This window comes from Akebia trifoliata, chromosome 2, assembly GCF_017979445.1.
Source record: "Akebia trifoliata isolate Shusen 1 chromosome 2, ASM1797944v1, whole genome shotgun sequence".
Classification (NCBI taxonomy): Eukaryota; Viridiplantae; Streptophyta; class Magnoliopsida; order Ranunculales; family Lardizabalaceae; genus Akebia; species Akebia trifoliata.
The window spans coordinates 10,968,267-10,989,430 of record NC_141376.1 but is presented as its reverse complement, the minus strand read 5'-3'; the positions used below and the strand labels follow the sequence as shown (position 1 = coordinate 10,989,430).

Genomic DNA, 21,164 nt, shown 5'->3' with positions numbered 1-21,164 from the left:
CGAGTCGTGCTACGCTGACTTTATTGAACATAACGTTCAACATAGCGCTGACGTGGCAATAACCATAGGTTTCTTTCAAGTTAAAAAACAAACGGTTCTCTATAACTGCCACGTAATCGAAGTGTTAAACGCAGTGTCCAATTAAGTCAGTCCAGCATTTCCTTTTCTTCCTCAATAAACTCTTTCATTTCCCCCAATTTCTCACTATGATCTCTCCCGAAGAACACAAAAATGGAACCACAAGAACAAACACAAAAAACCCCACCACCCACCACCACCACCACCACCACCACCACTACTCACCACCACACCTGTCCACCACCCACCACCACGTGTTACAAATGTGGTGGTGCCACCACCATAGCACCACCACCAACATGGTCCGACATCTCTCCTCCTCCAAATTACCGCCCAATTCGCGCTCCTGCCATAAACCTCCCACCCAACAATTCCCAACAAGCCATCATCCTCGCTCCCATCCCTCAATCCCAAAAAGTCCCAATCATCTCTCCTCCGTATCTCTTCGAATCTCCCTCCAAAAAAATCCAATCCCCCGACGACATCCGCCATTTCCACGACTCCGATTCCTCCAAAAACTTCCTCGGCTTCATCGTCTCTCTCAGCGAATCCATCCGAAGCCATAAGCTCTCCGACCCCTGCCACCAATCCCAAACCCTAATTTCTATCATCTCCATCCTCGAAACCCTCCTCCATTGGATCGACGAGATCCCTCCTCTTCAACAATCCGCACGATACGGTAACTACTCGTATCGAGTTTGGCACGATCGATTAATCGAGAATTCTGATTCTTTAATGCTTGAATTTCTCCCTGAAGAATTCCGATCGGCCATTGTCGAGATCGTCCCTTATTTCACTGATAGTTTTGGGAATTCGAGTCGCATCGATTATGGTACGGGACATGAGACTAATTTCGTGGCATGGCTTTATTGTTTGGCAAGATTGGGGATCATTAGAGAAGAGGATTACCAAGCTGTTGTTTCTAGGGTTTTTGTGAAGTATCTTGAGTTGATGAGGAAATTACAGATGGTTTATTGTCTCGAACCTGCCGGATCACATGGTGTTTGGGGTCTTGATGATTACCATTTTCTGCCATTTATATTTGGATCGTCACAATTGATTGATCACAAGTATATGAAGCCGAAGTCAATTCATAATCAGGATATACTAGATAATTTCTCCGACGAGTATCTTTATCTCTCATGTGTTGCCTTCGTGAAGAAGGTAAAAAAGGGTCTGTTTGCAGAGCATTCACCATTGTTGGATGATATTAGTGGCGTGCCGACCTGGAACAAAGTGAACAGTGGGTTACTCAAGATGTATAAAGTGGAGGTTTTGGAGAAGGTCCCTATAATGCAGCATTTCCTATTTGGGTGGCTCATCAAATGGTATGCTTCTATCACACTAATCTTTTATTACTAACTTCTATGTTTTAAGAAACTTGAGAATCTTGTGCTCTTTATGAAATGAAAAACACTTTCCTTACTAACTTAGTAAGATTTAATTTAAATCTTACTACGGGTTGTTTTTGCTTAAATGAATTTAATTACCAGCAATCCAACACTAAAACCCTATAGATTTCATTGAAAAACTCATGATCCAAAAAAAAATTCATTTTTTTTTCTTGGGCTTGATCCAAGGTTTTGAAAATGGACGGCTACTAAACTTCCACCCAACTCCCATATTTAAAATTAAAATTCAATGATGAAAATTAACTTTTCATGATGCCTTGTGGCATCGTATCATGTTTTTGGATGCCTCAAGGTGAGCTCAACGATCCTTAGTAAAATCTGAAATCTTACTAAGTTTGTAAGATAAGTGATTGCTCGTACTCATATGAAATGTTGTTTCTCAAAATTAAAATGTTGGTGATTGTCACACTATCTTTGGTTTGAGATCATATTGTTGAATTGGTTAGTGGTTTCAGCAAGACTAACAATATTTCACTTTAGATAAATGCTTGACCTAATTTTTCGTTTAATCATTACCAGTATTGAAGCCTTGTCCCAAAAGAATTGTACTTGGCTTAACGAGTCTTGTTCCTCCATGAATTATGTAGACTACTATGTTTTCTATTATTTCAATTATGTTTTTGTCTGATTTCTCTATCTCAATTCATGTTCTTTTGGGGCTTCCTCGTGCTCTTTTAGAACTTTCAACATTAACATTCCTTCTAACTAGGACAATAATTGGCATATGTTGCATGTGATCAAACCACCTCATATGTTGTCTTAAATTATTGTTTTTTCAATTTTTTTATAAGCAAGCCGGTTAGTGGTTCGTAATTAGTAGGTGAAGGCAGGTTTTGAACCCATGCTATGGTGGTAAAGCTAGCACCTTCGGCATTGTCATATGCACATATGTGATTTTATGACCATTCATCATTTTAAGTATGCGATCGTATTGATCCCAATGATAAAAAACTTAAAGGTTTGAAAAACAAAAATTTACTTCTATAACCATCCCATTACCACCCTCCAACTATTTCCATTCTCATTTTAGCTCCCTTCTAAATTCTAATTTAATTTTTATAATCTAACTATATTCTCTGTTTTTCTACTCTCTAAATTATCTACATCAAGCTCAAGAAGCAAGAAGCAAGATTCACGGATTAAGAAATAGGATTTAAAGAATTTTGCAATATTCAGTAATCAAGATTATAAATACATCAATAAAACCCATTTCTTTCTTTCTTTCTTTTCAAAGTTGCTGGTTTATGCATTCTTAAATACTTGTTAAATATGCAAAATTGCAAATATAATAAACCCTAAAATATTTATTTCTTGAGTTATTGTAATAACTACATTTTCCCCTTTGTTAAAAAAAAAATTTGGGAAAATATTTTTCTGATATGCAACAGCATATGCTAATGTGTGATCGCATTTGTGCATTGGCATAACATATGTTGATTGCTCACAAGATGTAGCAAGCATGGTTTTGAAACTCATTAGATTTGGGCACTATTTTTTATTTTTTGAGGGGCATGCTGACCTTCTCCCTGTTCCTTCTTTGTATTGTCTATCATCCAAGTATAATACAATCCAGTTTTTGGGGGTCTGTCTTTGTCTTTATAACATCATTTTCTTTATCCATTAAAGTACAGTTGGAACATCACTTGTCTTATAGGCTTGACTGCAAGGGGTAGCTAGGAATGATTTTGAAATTCAGTAAATTTTAAAATGGCTTAGCTGAATTATATTTCAATATATATATATATTTCAAAAAATCTAAAATTTTATGATATGCATGAACCCCCTGCTGGTGGGTAATGGAACACCCACCCTATTTCCAAATGGGATGAGGCTTCTGCCAATTCTAGTTCCCATTGAGATACGAGTATGGAATACCATCATTGACCTTTTAAGGGGCTGCTTGAAGAAAATCCATAGTCTGCTTCATCCTGTATGAAGCCACTGTCATAGTGTAGATCTCATGCAACTCAGGAAAGTGTGGCCCGTTTGGCACCCAGCCCATCCGATTAACTAGGAGTCGGCGTGGGGTTCGCTTTCCCTATTAAGAGCTTGACTTCAAATGTTCTGAGAAATATTTACCATCTGAAAAGAGGAAAAAACCGGAGTCTTTAAATAAAGATATGCATTGAGAAACGGCAGATGTATAGAACCTTTCAACGAGATTATCCACGTGACTTTGGAAATGGCAGAGCTTATCCCAGCCTTCTCGTGTAATACCTATGTGTGGTCCCCCGGATGTGTTGAATCTCTTCTATTTTGAAGGGTACATATCAACATGATCTTTCAATCTAGTATCTTATATTCCAGGGGGAGGGTGCAACCATAGTAACTTGTCGAGGCGCAATGTTTATTCAATTCCCTACAACCAAGCAAGCTGGATAAAAACAGATGTTACATTCTTTGATCAAGAACATAAATTTCAATGGGATCTGCAGGACCTTGAGTTTAGCTAAACAAGTGGACTCAGAAGGGAGCCCCCTCTCATTGTGGAGCGTGGAACACCCCGAGTGTATTCTCAAGTTTTTTTTTTTCCATAGTTTTATGTGTGAAGGCAGAGTTTTACTCCTAGGTCTGGGGTATTACCCCACACATACTTCACCACCTTTCATAGGCGGCACCTTCAAATCTTTTTGCCAATAATTGACCCAAGATCTTCTCAAGATTAAAAACACGATACCAGACTTTGCAGTTGTTACTCAATGACTAAAAAGATGATCAATCGTTTCACATCTTTCATCAATGTAACACAAATATGGAGTAATTTTAGTCTTCTTCATATCTGGAGGACATAATCTGAGTTTAACCTTGAAAGAGCCATCGTCAAAACAGAAATTTTGATCTTAGAAGGTATATCAAATTTTACTTGAAAGGAAAAGTTGTGGGAGTGAAGAAAAGTCATTGATTATTAGCTTTAAAGAAAGGTTTGGTTAAACTCAAGGGACCAAATTGTGTGGTTCAATGGAGAAAGGGGTATAAACAATTTTTTATTGAGAGAGGTCAACTACATCTAAATAAGAAAGTCAGGTAAAGGCCGCTAATCTCAATGTCTAAGATATTTTTGGGATTCAATGTTCCCAAAAATCCCTGAAGTGAGAGGGGAAGAACCACAATATAAGATCCAAGAATTTTAAGAGATGGGTTATGGTGTAGGGGTTCACCATTGGTCTATTCAGAAAACCTAATATTATAAAAAAATGAAAGGAACCAAATATGGAAAAAATGTGAAGGTGCCATCGCCGAGCTATTGATCTCATTAAAAATAGGTTTATGGATAAAATAAAATAATATGAGGAAATAAATGGACAACATACTTTTAAGAATTGAGAGTATGGACCTTGAAAGATAGAAACTAGTAGGTCTATTTTCTTTTTCTGTGTTTTTTGATAAGTCAGAGATCTTTATTAAAAGCACGGTCAAGGTGACCATGAAGCAAACTACAAGCAAGTGAAAAATAAAAAACCAAACCCAAACTAAATAGAGATCGTACACACCCAATCCCATTGGGTTACAAAGTCTTCAAAGAAGACCCCCTTTGACTCCTGAAAAACCTTGCTCCACAAGAATAAAAAACCCAAGATAGAGAGGATAACTCATTGAACCGAAGACTCCTTCCCTTCAATTCCTAAGGTTCATTACCTTCCAAATTTCCCAACAAATCTCAAATGGTATCAAGCTCCACAACTTTCTCGTAAAAGCCGAGAAACTCATTCCAATGCCTTGTAAATTATCTACTAGATCGCGAAAGGTCCTCGGAACACACCAAGCCACCCCAAAAAGTCTCAAATGGTAGTACCTAATCTATGAGGCCATCTTACAAATGAAAAGGATGTGACCCATCGACTCACCGTCCTCCTTACATAACTCGCAAAAATTAACCGAAACGAGGCCTCTCTTCATTATATTATCCAAAATCAAGATCTTTCCTGTGGAAGCTACCCAAATAAAGAAGGCAACTTTCGAAGGAACCTTGGGGCCCCACACCTCTACCACAGGAAAGGGCCTAGCTTGAACCCTTGCCAACACATAATAAAAAGCTTTGACAGAGAACAACCCATTCTTACCCGAGTCCCAAATGCATTTGTCTTCTTCCTTAAAGTTATGACCACCTAATCAACAACCGCGATGTGTCTTGTCGCCAAGTCTACCTCCCAATTGTTGAAATCTCGTCTGAACCCGAAATCCCAAGCCAAACTTGTATCCGATGAAGTCAAGAACGAAGAAACATTGGCGCCTTTTTTCAAAGACATACCAAAGAGATCCGGAAACTACTCCTTTAGGGGACTCAAGCCGCACGAACGATCCTCCCAAAATCTCACCCTTAACCCATTCCCAATCTTAAAACTAATCTTTTCCTGAAATAGAGGGAGAACCTTTAAGATTCCTTTCCAGATTCCACAACCGACGCTCGAGAATCTCCACTAAGCCACCCAAATAACCCCTCCCTAGCAGGTCTGTAACGGGTTTATTATTATTTATTTTTTTGGTGTTAAATCTTTAGGAAGTTTGAAAGGGGTTTTCTTTAAAAATTTTATTAGTAGATGGGAGTGGGTGGGTTTTATTTCATCGGACTAGTATCCTGGTTCTATGAGCCTCTTGGATGTGTCTGATTGTTTTGGTTGGTCGCCTCAACCATCTTTTCCGGAATAATTTTTGTTTTTTTATTGCAAGCAAAAAAGATTGCAAATCCACCCATTTTGGGTGCGTAACACATACACACACACAGCGATGCATGCAAATATCCAGACAACAAACGTTCATATGAACCTTCCTTCAGCTTGCTCGCCTCTTTCCAATTTAAAGTGTTGTGTATGTAATGTAGAAAATTTTCTTTAGACTTATTTTTTTAGTTGAAATATAATGTAGTTTCTCTATTATTGACTTTTTCACTTTCATTTTGTTGGGTGTTTGATATGTTTCTTTCAGATATCTATGTGTCTTTGTGTGCGTATGTACGTGTATATATTCTTGCACACTTGCACTGACATTTCAAACTAAATACTAAATAGGACACTCAATGCAAAGTCTTAGGAAGTTTGAACAAAATTAAAAATATAAATATGAAACATCTGGTCTGGACTTCATATACCATATCTAGGCATTACCGATCTTCTTGGCCAACCCTTATGCTAATTTTGAGGCTCTATTGCACACAAAGGTAGCCCAAGACAGGACCTATTTGCAAATCTCCTGTAGTTCAGCCCAAAGCCATCCAATTGAATCATCCTGGATAACCCTTACCTCTAGGAAATTATAAATCCACTAAGATGATCAACTTAGAATGCGCTGCGCAGTCTACGCTCCAAGTTCATTTCCTTTAATCAGTAACTGGTAAATTAAATTAATGAGGAATGGGGAACCAAAGAAATACAAACAGAAGGGTGAACAAAGAAAAATACTGGGGGACCATCATTGATGAAATGAATCCATCGGAATACAAAATTGTCAAACCAGGTGGAACCAGATCCAACACCTGTCCCCGCAATTGGTTTTGAAACGCCCGGGGGTGAAACCCAAGCTAACGCTTCCCTTGTATATGCCTTAGCTTCTCTCGCCTCTTCGGGTCAACTTCAATGGGACCTAGAACGAAGTCCCCTGAAGTACTGGAACCTACTTAGATCATTAGAATGGTCCGTGAAGGATGAGATTCTCACTTCTGATTGAGCTAAGCTTCTCCTAGATGTATGCCTTACCCAAGGGTGATATTTCTGGTTGCAACTGGTTGAGTTTGGCTTGGTTCAGGTCAACCTGAACCTGTTCCCAGTCTAAGAAAGAACTCATCTGAACCCAACCCAAAACTTATTGGGGTCTGTGTAATAGGTCAACCTGAACCTGACTTATGCAATCACAGTATGGGAAACCTTCCTCCAAGAGATGGTTACACAGACATGGAAGAATTCCTTTACTTCAAGTGGGTTTTTTGTTTACCAATACTTTTTTCTTAAAACGAGTTTGAATTTAAGCTCTTGCATCAGTTGATCAGTTTTGTAGCTATTACTTTAAGGTATTTTAGGGGGTAATCGAGACAATTTGAAAAGTGTTAAAACTTAAAGAGTTTTGTTGTCTCATAGTTGCAAGAGTTACGTCTTCTAAGATGTCTAAATTTTTTTTTTGAGATTTCTTGTCATTACCCTAGTCCGAGTTTCTGTTCTCTGACAATGTCTCTTGTCCTTGATATTTAATTACCGATGTGGGAATTTTTGACTTCTTTAAACCATATGGAAAATAAATGAAGGACATGTTGGTGTTTGGGTATCTTGAGGCTGTATGCTTTTTGTTTGCGATATTAGTAGATGAAGGTGGGTTTTGAACCCAGGTTTTGCCATCAACACTATCAGGCTTTAACCTACTTATTAAGCTCTCTTTAGGAGGTAGTATATTTGACACTTAGTGGCTTTATTTAAAACTGGCAAGTCTACGTGTAAGTTCATTGGTTACTAGTGCAAGCTGGCTTCTTTACATGTGTGCATCCTCAAAGAAAGTAGGTCTTTTGTTTCATTCAAATTATATGGTACCCTGTCCCTCCACACACTACATCTTTCATTTAGCTTGCCATCAGGAACAAGACTTTTGTAATGTTCAACTTAAAGTAAGTCTTGTAGACCAGGGGGACATGGTTTGAGGCCATAGATGCTGGCATTAGTTTATTTGTTTTTTGTGTTCATAGAATGTCTTTTTTTTCCTTAATTTTTTATGATGTATTATTGTGGATTTTGTTTGGACATTTTCAATTTCTAGATTATGTGGATATATCTCTTGCCAAAGATGCAAAATTACTTGCTTTTACTCTAAATAGATGTTGACATTCTCTTAGACAAGACTAGTCCTCTTAGGTTACCTTTTGGTGCTTGGGACAACTATTATCTAAGAGGCCTGCGTTATGAGCCTATGTCGAGCTTATCTCTAAATTGCCTAAGGCATGACTTGTAGATTTTCTTTTTATGATGGTCAATTCTCCCTCTTCGAGACTACCATTTGGAATTCTATTGAATTCTGTTCGGCTCAGCTTTCTACTATTGGTGGGTGCGTGGTTAATATCCTATATCACTATAAAGGAAAAATACTTTAGTACACTATTGAAAAAATACACTATGGTGGTAGATATTAAATAAAGCAAATTAAGTATCAGATAAGTTTGCATTACGGTGATTAATGAACTTCTGGAACTTTGGTACCACCATATTTCTTCATTGTAAATAATTTTTTATTCTGTTTTCTTGAATTTGAATGTGCCTTCTTGGTTCCTCTTGTAATTTTAAGAACCTTCAACCCTAGATGCCGCTCCCTCAACTTCTCTCTCTGGGAATTTCATTCCTACTCACATATCCAAAACAATTCAACTGCAGTTGATTTGAAACAGTAGTTTTCTCGCACCTACCCAAGATCTGCTCTAGTTTCTCACTCCTACCCAAGGTTCCTCTTTTGGCATATATGCACAATTCTTTCCTTACGATGCCATTCTAGATAATAACTAGAAGTTTGCTGAACATTCCCTTTTGAGTTCCGACCCATTTGAGTTGTAATTTACATATTTTTGTTGGATGGAAGAAGACCTTTGTTTAGATATGCAATTCATAATGCTCATAAGAGGATTTTGGATTGATGGTAGACGGGTCCTCTTGGTTTGTGTTGTGAAGGGAAATGTGGTTCTTCTCATGCCACCCTGATGTTTGTCGCCATAGTGAGCTAGAAAGTGTGACGGCTCATTTGATTTTTTTTACATTTGTACAGGGAGTAAGAGGGGGGGAGTGGGTTTGTTGGACATTGTCCGCAGCAGCAAAGGCCCTTCAAGATCTGCCATATATATACATGTAAGCTATCTTTGAATTCTTGAGACAGATGGGTAGCGGTGCAGATGTATACGGTGTCATAACACCGCGATTTTGGTAAAATACATTGACCTCATATGGAGAGTTCCTTTCTTGATTTGTTTGACGTACAAATGCCACTTTTATCCATTTTATTCAATCTCCAAACATGGCAAGGAAGGTATCTATGCAAATTTTAGCTTCATAATCATGAGCAGTGTTCTGACATCCTGTGATTTAGGATTTAAGTTGAATTTTAGAACTTCTAAATAGGTCCTTGAATCTTAGCATTTGAATAAAAACATGGGCCGCATCTATATGAGCTGTTCATCATTTCCTCTAATTTGAGTGTTTTTAAAATATTTACCTTTTGCTCTGATGGAAACTCTTCCATAAAATTCAGAGTTTCAAGCAGTTTTTATTAATTTTTTTTTTTTAATTTTTTATTTCAAAAAAATCTTTGGATTATCATTTTGATTAGATTAAAATTATCATTTTTTGTTATGCTTGATCTCCTTTTCCTTAAAATAGTTCAATGGATCCCCCAATGATTTTTTTTTGGAGTGCCTGCAAACAAAAGAAACGTGTCCCTATATTCTGTCATCTTTCAATCGGCCTATTTCCATTTCCAAATATCAAAATTTCGTGACCCAGTCCTGTGATCAATCATATTGATGGTGAACTTGGACGATTAGTTGATATTTGGAAGAGAGGACATCATCCCACGCCCACCAAATGAGTGTTCCGTGAAGCTCTAATACCTTTTAAAATCCATTCTTGTGCTTGGATCCGAGACATTATCATGCCTTTTAAATAGTCGTGATAATCTGACACTTTTTTTTAGACACCCCGTGTGCTCCCATCACATAACCGTAGATCCTTTGCTTTGGGATGCACAAGAAAAAAGATTTAGGGTTCTGTAATTGCCATGTCAGATAAAGAGCATCAGATTATCGTTAGTCTTTTAAATATGAGTCAGTGGTTTAGAGTGTTGTCCCGCTCTTGTGGCAATGGTGTCCATGTGGCATGTTTAGTTGGTGATTAAACCCATCCTGCCTTGTAGAAAACGGCTTGGTTAGGAGTTTGATATATTTTAAACTTGGTCCAAGGGTGTCGATGGTTACCCATTTAATTGGAATCAAAATCAAAAATCCCAATTTTGATTCATTTTTTATTGACACCGATTAGAGTTGGGTTTAAAATGAAATCAATCCGATAGGAATAAGAACTGTTAAGTTCTGTCCGATGGGTATTCAGAATCTATTTATTTATCATCTTTTTTAATATACTATAAATGATTTAAAGTTTTCTTTTATTTTAAAATTAGTACATGTTATATAAACTCTTTTATTTTTCATATAAATTTTGCATTGGAATCTAACATGGGTCATTTCTTCTAAAATTTTTTTACTTGTAAGGAAGGTAACTTCTTATATTCGAAAAAAAAATAAAAATAATCATTAGTTTGTCTTTAATAGAACAAATTACAATCGAGTTGATAATTTGATAGATAATACATTAATTTATTGAAAGGAAAAAAAGGTTTTATGGTGATTTGAAATATTTTTTTCTCATTATATTCTTTCAAAATTGAATCTATGTGAACCCATGTTTCTTGGCGGTACCAGTTCTGTTCCGATTCTATTTATCTTAGAACCAGAATCGGAATTGAAAAAAATAAAGTACCTTGGAACCAAACGGAATGACTCATTGACACCCCTACTCCAGACATCATTGATATTCCATAGGAACGGACACCTTAACTGATACTGAATCTTTAAATATTAGAAGTTGAATCTACGCAAAATCAGACTGATTGGCGCACCTACCTAAATATGTTGGTTTGAATTCAGTTGGGTACAAAACTTCTGTAAAAAATTCTGAATCTAATGAAATATAGTCATCAATGATGGATTTTAATGTGTAGGTTCACAGGTGAACAACATTCAAATTTTCAAAATGTTAGTTGGCCTTAAAATATATATATATATATAAAAAGGTTCTAGCTACGTGGCAAAATGTGGTTCTGCAGGCATGAATTTGACTTGTATGATATTTCCTGGTTTGGGCCTATTTAACACTTCGAAAACATTTCCGGACCAGACCCATTGACATTCCTTTCACTCTTTCCCACTGCTTAATGAATAATTCAATTTACTTGCTTAACGAAAACTCCAGTCTTGAATCTAAATCATAGTTCTGAGACTCGATAACTAGAGTCAATCTTCCAATCATGGTTTTAAAACTTGTTTTAACGTCTTGTCTCAGACAAGTTTTTCGATACGTTTGAGTCGTCTTGTTCAACAATGAGAAAAATGAACTATGGTTTTAAATCCCGTCCGATATGTTTGACTTGTCTATCTATCTCGTTGGTGGACGATACCGAGACTTATCGAACGAATTATCTCAGTCTTGGATGAGATTTAAAACCTAAGTTGACTTTATGGGTTATGTTCCATCAAGTTATGGGTCCGAGTTAACTTAATATCCATTAAAGTTGAATCAAGTTGGTCGATTTTTGAGTTGACTTGATAATTTTTATAATCCTCTAATTCAATCCATCGACGAAGAAGAAAATGGAAATCGATGGTGGTAAACACTTCCTCTTGCTTTAAAACCCCCCTGTTGTTTCTAATGGTGCGTCTAACCACTTGTCTCTAAAATCCTCAAGCCTTTCTCTTATCTTTTCTCTTCTGTGACCTACCACTTGGATCGATCAGGCTAGAACCTAAACGACCCAAATTTTCTTATTACGAACCCTGAGACTATCTTTGGATTGAGAGAAGTGGAGAGAAGAGAAACTCATTAACATTGTGTTTGGATTGAGAGAAATGGAAAAAAAAAAAAAAAGAAGAGACGAGAAAATAAATAAGTTTCTTTCCATTTTTCCAATTTAGATTGTTAAGTGGAGAGAGAAAAAAATAATAATTTTCTTTCTTTCTAAAATTGGAGAGAAAATGAGAGAAACCTTTTAAAAATATTTTATAATGTCAACTTTGCCCTTAAATCTCTTTTAAGATATTTTAAAATTTCAAAGTTGTCCCAAGTTCTCTCCTCTCAATCTAAACATGGTGGAAAGAAATTGAATTTGTCTTTTCTCCATTTCTCTCAATCCAAACACAACTTAAGACAAAAGAAGATAAGAGAAACTCAATTTCTCTCCATCGTGTTTTGATTGAGAAGAGAGAACTTGAGATAATTTTAAAATTTTTAACATATCATAAAAGAGATTTAGGGGCGGAGTTGGAATTGTAAAATATTTTATAAGGGTCTCTTTCTATTTCTCTCCTTTTCTCTCCACTTTTGGAGAGAAAGAAAATTAATATTTTTTTTCTCTTTAATTCTTTTTTCTTCTCTCCTCATTTAACAATTCTAACAAGAGAAATAGAGAGAAACTCATTTATTTTCTTTTCTCTTCTCTCCATTTCATTCAATCTAAACATAGCATAAGGCACCATTATTATTATTTTTATTTTTCTAATATATACTATTTTGATAGGGAAGTAGGTGAGGGTGGGTTTTCCTAAAAGATTTCACCGAACTTACAAAGTTGGTATTTTCTTGGCTACTTTATATTTCTTTTAGATAAAGATATTGAAAAATTATATTCTTCTATTGTCCTTACCAATGTAAACGAAACTAGAGCATGGCAAAATAGACATGCAGTCCAAAATATATCAACTTGTTCTCTACTTTTCTTAGAATTCAAAATGAATTGATTTTTGGTGAAATCAATCTGCGTCATCAAAATATCTCAGCTTCTCTTTCATGTGAGGCCCATAAACTCTTGAAAAAGACTTTTTACGAGTGATTGTTTGCTTACAGCACAATAGATGCTTGACATGTAGCACAAATGACGTATTTAATACGAAAGACAATTTCTCTCTCCTGTCCTAAGTGGGAAAGAAAGGAAATTTCCTAATCAGATCACTTTGTGGCATTCAAAAACATGATCCGATGCTATGAGGTTGTGAAGGAATCTATTCCAAAACTGCTAACCCCATCTAAAGTGGTTTACTAAAAAATTAATGGTCCACAATTCTTCAACTTGTAAATTATGGTTAGAAGTTTTGAAATTGATGTTAGGATCGCCAACCAGCTATATGGCAAACGATATAGTCAAGTATTTTGAAAATATAAGTTAAAAGTTCTAAAATAGACTGATTTTTGGTGAGGATCATGTCTATGACGAAGAGATCATCCTCACAAAAAATCAGTCAATTATGAACTTCTAACTCCTTCAAAAGTGATATAATAAAAAATAAAAATAAAAAGACAGTCCACAATTCTTCAACTTGCATCGTCTATACTATTAAAATAAAGCGCCAGCAAAATAATTTGTAGGATAAAGAGTCAACTTGATTGAATAATTTTGATAATCGAAAGGTGAGAATACCATGATAGAAAAATGGTGTGGTTGTCATTATCACCTCCTCACCTGTAGACCTCTTTTATGGTAATTGTGAGCCTTTATTATAGCCATCCGATGGAGATAAATATAACCTAAAATAGCGAGTTAAGTTAGAACTCTTGCGTTAAATCTATGTGATGGAAAAATTATAAGGATTCTACTGATCCCTCAACGATAAGACATGACAAGGGAATTGATTGGGAACAAGAAGAAATTAAAGTTCAAAGATGAAGAGAGGGTACATTATACCCAGGCATGTAGCACCACACCTACCTCACAAAATCTCTTAATGAGAGGCAAATTCATGATGAAAGACCAAGAACAAGTTATAGAAAATAGGTCTAGTAGTCATTTTTTTTTTAAGGTTCCTATTCTTTAAGAACGATGTCTACATGGCAAGCTTTTGTTGAATTTTAAAACACAACGGACTCCTGATTAAGTCATTTTCTATATAACACAAAGCCCAATGCATTTGATCTCCAATCAAAACGTGGCATGTGGACATCATATGTTGCTATAGGAATGGGGCATCGCCTTTGGATCGCAACTCTTAATTTTTGTACTTCTTTATCTTTTTCTGAATCATATTGTCTTTTAAAAGTAGAATTAAAAGATACTCCATGAATATGAAAGATAAAAAAATTAAAAAAGTTTACGGCGAATTCAAATCTTAATAAATGACACAAATAAAGATATCGAATTGAAAAACATTTTACTTACAAACTTGGTAAATATTTAAGTCTTACTAAGAGTCTTTTTGTTCAAATGAATTACCATATCAACAATCCAACACCACAACCTTTTAAATTTCATCAAAAAATTCAAATAAAAACAAAATAAACGGAGAAAAAAAAAATTCTTTTCAACTTGATTCAAGATTTTGAAATTGACGACTACTGAACTTTCACATTACTCTTAAACTCAAAGTTAAAATTCAATGAGAAAATCCTCACTGACTTAGTAAGACTAGTCGCCCCCCAATAAAAATAAATAAATAATCAATAATAGAACTTTGAGATAACCTAAAAAACACATTTTGAATATTTATTTTTATCCGTGAAGAGGTTAAATATGTTTACGTACCACTCCTAACATTTCTCAGATTGAAATTAAATCTCAATAGCCAAGTGAATGAGAATTTAAAGATGGGTTTGGTTAACGTGTGACCTGAGAGCACATGTTAAGATGCATTTAAAGATCTTGGAAATAAGAATATATGGGTATTTTTGGTAGAAAAAAAAAACGTTTGGGGGGTATTTTAGGTAATAAAATAAAATTTGCAGCACAAGTTAAGAGCATCTTTGAAGATCTGAAACGGAGTTTTTCGTAAATCCACAAAAATCATTTAAACCTCTTCTGAACCAAACGATCCCATCTCACGTGTTCGTACTTAGTACTCTGTAATTATAAGCTAATCAAACTTCTTAAGTTCAACTTCACACCCACTAAAATGTCGGTGAGTTTCAAAACCATGGACTAGTAGGTGAGTTTGTCTGTCCAGTTTTGGGTTACCTACACGTGTCAGTGTCACCATGTTTTGACGACTGGCTGTAACCAGTCACACTCACACATATAATTTACAGGTGCAGACGCGCGCGTATACAGAAACATTCCCATTTGGACTTCGAGTGTAATTTTCAGAATTTTTTTATTTTCTCTCTTTCGCTTCTGTGCTCTTTGTTTTTTCTCTTGTTTTTGTTGGTGTTTTGGGTTGCAGTGCATCTCTCTCTCTCTCTCTCTTCAAACCCATTCCCCCTTCTTCGCAGGCGGATTAACCGGTGTGTCTTTGCGGATCCAAGAAATACGCAGAGGAGTGAAAAAGGTCTCCTTTTTTGGTGGGCATAATAATGCATTAATTCTATATTTCTTTCTTCTTTTTTGAGTTTTAATTGCTAAGTTTCGCCTCTTTGTTTTTTTTTTTTCTGTGTTTCGAAGAACTCAGAAGAAAAAAAGAAGTAGATTTTTTTTTCACATTTTGTATAGAAGACACTATCTTGTTATGTGGGTATGGATTTCTTTGTCGATCTTTTCTTGTTCTGTGGATATTTGATTGCTCCACTGGGTTTCTCTGTTATCTTTTCTTTTCTTTGCATTTATGTGTTCTGGCACTTCTGCTATATTTCTTTATCCTTTTTTTATTTTTTATTTTTTGGTGTTTTAAACATGTAATTGTTTCTGTGATCAATTTTCTTATCTGGGTACGGTTGAACTATAAAGTTAGTTTATTGCTTTCTTGTATTTGTGAACTTCTCTGATTTCTTCTTTGTTTTCTTGTCCCAATGGGGGCAGGGGTCGTTTATTCCACCCTCTTTTTTAGACTTTGATCCCTCTCTCTCTCTCTCTCCCTCTAAAAAAAAGAAGGTTTTTTTATATCTCTGTTGCAGACCATCAATTACGATATTAAGAAGGAAAGGTGGGGGGTTTTGCATTTCCTTCTTTCTTGATCTACTCAACTTTCTGGGTTTTTGTTTAATTGCTGATCTATTTGATTTTCTTTAAATGGGATCTTGAGTTCTTAATTTTTTTTCTTTAATCTATCCTGCTCTTTTGGAAATAAAATTTAAATCTTTATCCTGTTCATTTGTTTATAGATTGGTATTACTGATGATGATGATGTTGATGAACTGATACTTGATTTGTTCATATTTATAATTCCAAGAATTGAACATAAAGGGGGATTTTTCTTGAGTTTCCTTCATAGGGGGTTCTTGATTTCTAATCTGGATATGCTATGGGCAGGGACTAATTGAGAAAGATTATGGAAGGCGAAAGCGAGTTCAGGTGCTGGGACGAATTAATACCCGATGCGCTGGGCCTTATCTTCAGCAATCTTTCTCTTCAAGAGATACTAACTGTGATTCCTAGGGTTTGCAAATCTTGGGCCAAAGCTGTGGCAGGACCTTACTGTTGGCAAGAGATTGACATTGAGGAATGGAGCTGTCGTCGCCAACCCAAGCACCTTGATCGAATGCTTGAAATGCTAATCACAAGAAGTTGTGGGTCTTTGCGTAAGCTATCCGTCTCCGGCCTCCCCAACGAGTCCATTTTCTCCTTCATTGCAGACCAGTAAGCGAAGGACCATTTTTTTTTCATAATTCACATCGATTCAAGTAAACACCATTATTCCTGTTTGATTCTTTATAGGTAGATTTATGAATTATGACCAATACATTGATTTGGTGATTTGGGTTTTATTCTTTTTGGTCTTTGTAAGTGCTGGCTCTCTTCAGATTTTACGGCTTCCACGAAGCGAAATAAGTGATTCCATTGTTGAACATGTTGCGGGGAGGTTGTCTAACATCACTTTCTTGGATTTGAGCTATTGTAAGAAGATTGGGGCCCCTGCTTTAGAGGCCATTGGGAAGCATTGTAAATCACTTGTAGGTTTGCGACGAATAATGCACCCATTAGAGGTGGTTGACAAGGTTTGCCAAGACGACGAGGCCCATGCCATTGCTATCACAATGCCCAAACTCAAGCACCTTGAGATGGCCTACCAACTCCTCACAACAGGAGGTGTGCTTGAGATCCTTTCGAGCTGCCGAGAGCTTGAATTCTTGGACGTGAGGGGTTGTTGGAATGTTAATCTTGATGAGAACTTTCTCAAGGAGAAGTGCTCGGGTTTGAAGGTGTTGGGGCCTCCTATAGTGGACTGTTATGAAATGGATAATTGGGATGATTGTTCGGATTATTCGGATTCTTCAGGGTTCATGGGTTGGGATTTCATGGATGGTGAAGTGGATTACGACGATGAGAGCTCTGATGGGGTGTGGGATGATGAGCAGAGGTTGGAGGAGCTGGAGCTGAGGATCTATGAAGGGTTTGTTGAGGCAATGGAGTTCGATTGGCCTCAATCGCCTTAGAAGCTTATTAATGTTGAAAGTGTTTGTTCAAATTCTCTACGGAGGTCAGTGATTGTTACTCTACTACTACAGCTGTTGTTGTTGCTACTTAGCTGCCACTTCTACTTTGCTTGGAACTTCTATATGCTTTAAAGATGTATTTGTTTTGATGGAAGTGAAGTTGTTTGCTTTGTATGTTTTACATACTTTTGTCATATAAAGACATCTCCTTCTTGCCCATTGAGCTTAAAAATTGTAACAGTAAGACTTCTAACCAACTAGGAAATTAAACATGAGTTTGGGCTTTTAGACTCCGATGATCTCAATATGGTTTCCTTAATCCCGATGAAGGAGAAAACAACTCAAGTGATCACTTACTTCATGATGTTTTGATTTTGATTTTTCTTTCATCAAGGCTTTTATTAGAATATTCGTTCTTTTGAGGTCAACTAACATGCTTGTTATTGGAAAATATTACCGATGTGTTTGGTTTTCTTTCATTAAAGATAAGGAAGGGGAAGATGCCCTTTGAATTTATCTCTTCTTGGCTTCCCCAAAAGTGGGGCTTGTTGTGTTGCTTTTATTCAAGGAAGATTCTCTCTCTTTTGCGTAGTGTCAAGGCATAGTAAAGGGTGATCGCATAGCATATTATTTTTATTAGTTTTGTTCTTTAACTTTTCATGTCATTCCCAACTTCAATCCAGCTATAACTGGGTCCAATATTCTAGCTCGAACAATTTCATCGTGACTTCTCGTAAAACTGTACTTGCAGCCATGCACCCGTTGAGGCTATCTGTGTGTGCCATTCATTGCTTCCACAGCCCTACATTACATTGTTGTTGAACCCACTTCAATCAAATGAGCAAAAATGTGTGTTTTCCCTACAAATCCACACTCTAATCTCACTTCAAAGCTCAAATTACCGCACTTACTGCTTCCTTTGTTCTAGTAACTCCACCGAGCTTTGACGTGTCATCCGAACTGCACTACACCCTAATCTCTACTCATCTTGAGGACATTGTGATGGTGTTGCTAGGTTCTCAAAACCGCCTCAACATACAAATGATAAACCTAAATCATCCAACATAACAGAAAGATTCTTCATTAATTTGAGTCTAATAATCCCCCCTGGAATGAAAATAAATTACACAATAAATTCCTGTGTACATTATAGAATCCAAAGCCACACGCAATATTTTTCACCAAAATAACAAGGCAAGAGATGTTGGAGTTTGGGCTTTGTAATAAATGCAAGGAGGTTGCCTTGCCGTGAGGTGCACAACACAATCTGTTGGGTGTGCACAGCACAGCTGGAAAAGAAAAAAGTGCTCGGTTTAATAAATATAAGTGTACTCCATTAAAAACATGCCAAGCTCCCCAAGTGTCAGTAAAGGCTTTTTTTTCTTTTTCTACTGACTTTTTTTTTGTTGTTATTACTATATATTATTTTGATGATTTTTAATTTTTCTTCTTCAAGGCAAAAATTTTTCTAGTGCTACACTCCAGAATTGTTCAATGGACGACCGTCGGATTTGTACACGTGTATATTATCTTTTGTCTACATCATGTCTAAAGTTTTATAATCATAAAGAATAAGAGAAATTCTATTGGCACCCAACTGTTATTTATTACACCCCCAATTAAAAAATAACACACCTCATTAAAATAGGAGCTAACATTTCTACATCAAATATTTTTCATAATACTTGCACAAGAGGAAAGAAAAAAAAAGTCAATAATTGCCACTATCGACAATAATCCATAAAAAAAAAGAACGAGTTAACGTCAATGAATGTCATTTACTATGACCTTTTGATGTTGATCTCGTGCTATTCGATCTTTCTCTATCAAAGAGAGAAGAAAATATCTAGATCTAGCAGCTTCTCCCAAAGTGAGGAGAAAGATATTCCCACCTTAATAATTTTTATTTATTTTAATTATAGTTGAAGTGTAATAAAAGTTGAGGTGTCAGCTTTAAAATTCTTCGAACTTTCTATAGATTTGATGGAGGGGAAAATCCAAAGTCTGAGACCATGACACTCTCCATATCTAGTTGCATAGATGCTCTCTTTACACACCATCTTCCTTCACTTCTTTGACTTGTTTCCTTAGATTATTTGTTCCTCATTCAATTTGGGTCATATTCCATGCATCTTTAGCCTTGTAATAGTGCATCCATGTGACCCTCACCAAGTTTGCCTGCCCATGCACCCCACCCCACTAGAATCAATGATATTCTATCTATTGGAGCTGTTTCGTTGGAATATTCTAGGTACTTTGCCCAATTTGAGGGTCATCTCGCCTTTAAATTTTCCTCTTGCACGTCATCAATGAGAGCAAAATGATTATTTGATTATGAGACATCAATTACAACAATCCTTGTAGGATTTATATAGAAGATAATTCATTCTATCAAGAGTTAGTTGAGATGGTAAAGACGGCTGAATCTGTTTCTCAAATTACACCTTTAAATCTTTATATGTCCCTCTATATAAAAATCGATATATTTAACTATTGAACACTTGTTAGGGTGGTTGGTATATGTGACTCACTAAAAAGAAAAAAATTCATAGAAAGAAATTTTTAGCATCATTGTACATCTTATTATAATACATTCTATCTAATAATACTTTAAAATCATATCCATCATATAATTAATGATCATCGTTTGTTTGTAAAATTTATTAGTATTTGCATACTATTTATTTTGGAGTCCTTCAGAACTCATGGCATGTTTCTTCTTTCATTATGTTTCTCAAGAATATACCCGAGTAATTGGATTATGCAACTTGATCATCTTTATGAAGATTTAGAATAGTAAACAGTTTGAATCTATTTATATTGTCGAGGGAGGTTGATCATCCTCTCGAAAAGCGAGTAATATATTAAATTTAAATTTTTTTTAACGTTTCTTATGGCATGGGATTGGGTCCGAGAAATAAAAGTACGCCACAAATTGACAAAGACGGCTCTGGAGTCTGTGAGGCAGAAATGGGAATACTTAATGACGTATGTGGTCCTCATATTTCATCACCTAAGCTAAACCCTGCCATCTGAACAACTGGTTTGTTTGTTCTTATGTGCTATTCTTCTGCCTTTCTTTATAGGGGCAAAATGAGTCCTAAATTTTGTTACTTGGTTCGTAGGGTTCGCAATGGGACGGGTTCAGCTAAATTTAATAACAAAGGGTATTTGGGTCAGTTTCCGCGCACCAGATTAGTCCCTACGCCCCGCATTCAAACTATACCCCACTACGTGGAGTGATGCATGGCCACCAATATATTTATATAAAAGAGTAAAAGTTGAGTGTCAATAACAAATTTAAAAAATGGGAATGACTTGTCAGCGTATCTTACCATTCAATTAAGTGGCACTTCTTGATGATAAGGTGGGTATATCAAAATCATCATTATCTTAAAATCGAATCAATTTTTCATTTTCAATATCAAAATCACCTTGAAATCGTTTAAAATTGTAAAATCCAACTCCATGGGAAAGGGTTGGGGTGGGGCACCCACAAGATGGGACAAGGCAAGAGCGGGAGAAGAGAGAAAACGAACTAAAAAATGGTAAATTAGAAAATCCTAAATGACGGAGGGTGAAAAAAATAATTTAA

At 36.1% G+C, this 21,164-nt stretch overlaps 2 protein-coding genes across 4 annotated transcripts; both read left to right on the top strand.

Moving 5' to 3' along the window:
• The first annotated feature begins 216 nt into the window (after positions 1-216).
• Positions 217-9,638, top strand: LOC147409507 (uncharacterized). The gene is made up of 2 exons (XM_086429772.1): positions 217-1,406; positions 9,219-9,638. Exons 1-2 carry the CDS (start codon positions 232-234, stop codon positions 9,223-9,225), a joined length of 1,182 nt encoding a protein of 393 aa, XP_086285898.1. The 5' UTR covers positions 217-231; the 3' UTR covers positions 9,226-9,638.
• A 5,671-nt stretch (positions 9,639-15,309) lies between these two features.
• LOC147409506 (F-box protein FBW2-like) lies at positions 15,310-17,786 on the top strand. Of its 3 annotated transcripts, none has more exons than XM_086429752.1 (3): positions 15,310-15,528; positions 16,446-16,772; positions 16,921-17,786. In XM_086429752.1, exons 2-3 carry the CDS (start codon positions 16,465-16,467, stop codon positions 17,567-17,569), a joined length of 957 nt encoding a protein of 318 aa, XP_086285878.1. In that variant the 5' UTR covers positions 15,310-15,528; positions 16,446-16,464; the 3' UTR covers positions 17,570-17,786. The 3 variants fall into 3 exon arrangements, with proteins under 3 accessions (XP_086285878.1, XP_086285872.1, XP_086285889.1); XM_086429746.1 differs by having other exon boundaries at positions 15,311-15,541; XM_086429763.1 differs by lacking the exon at positions 15,310-15,528 and adding an exon at positions 15,574-15,711.
• Positions 17,787-21,164: the final 3,378 nt, after the last annotated feature.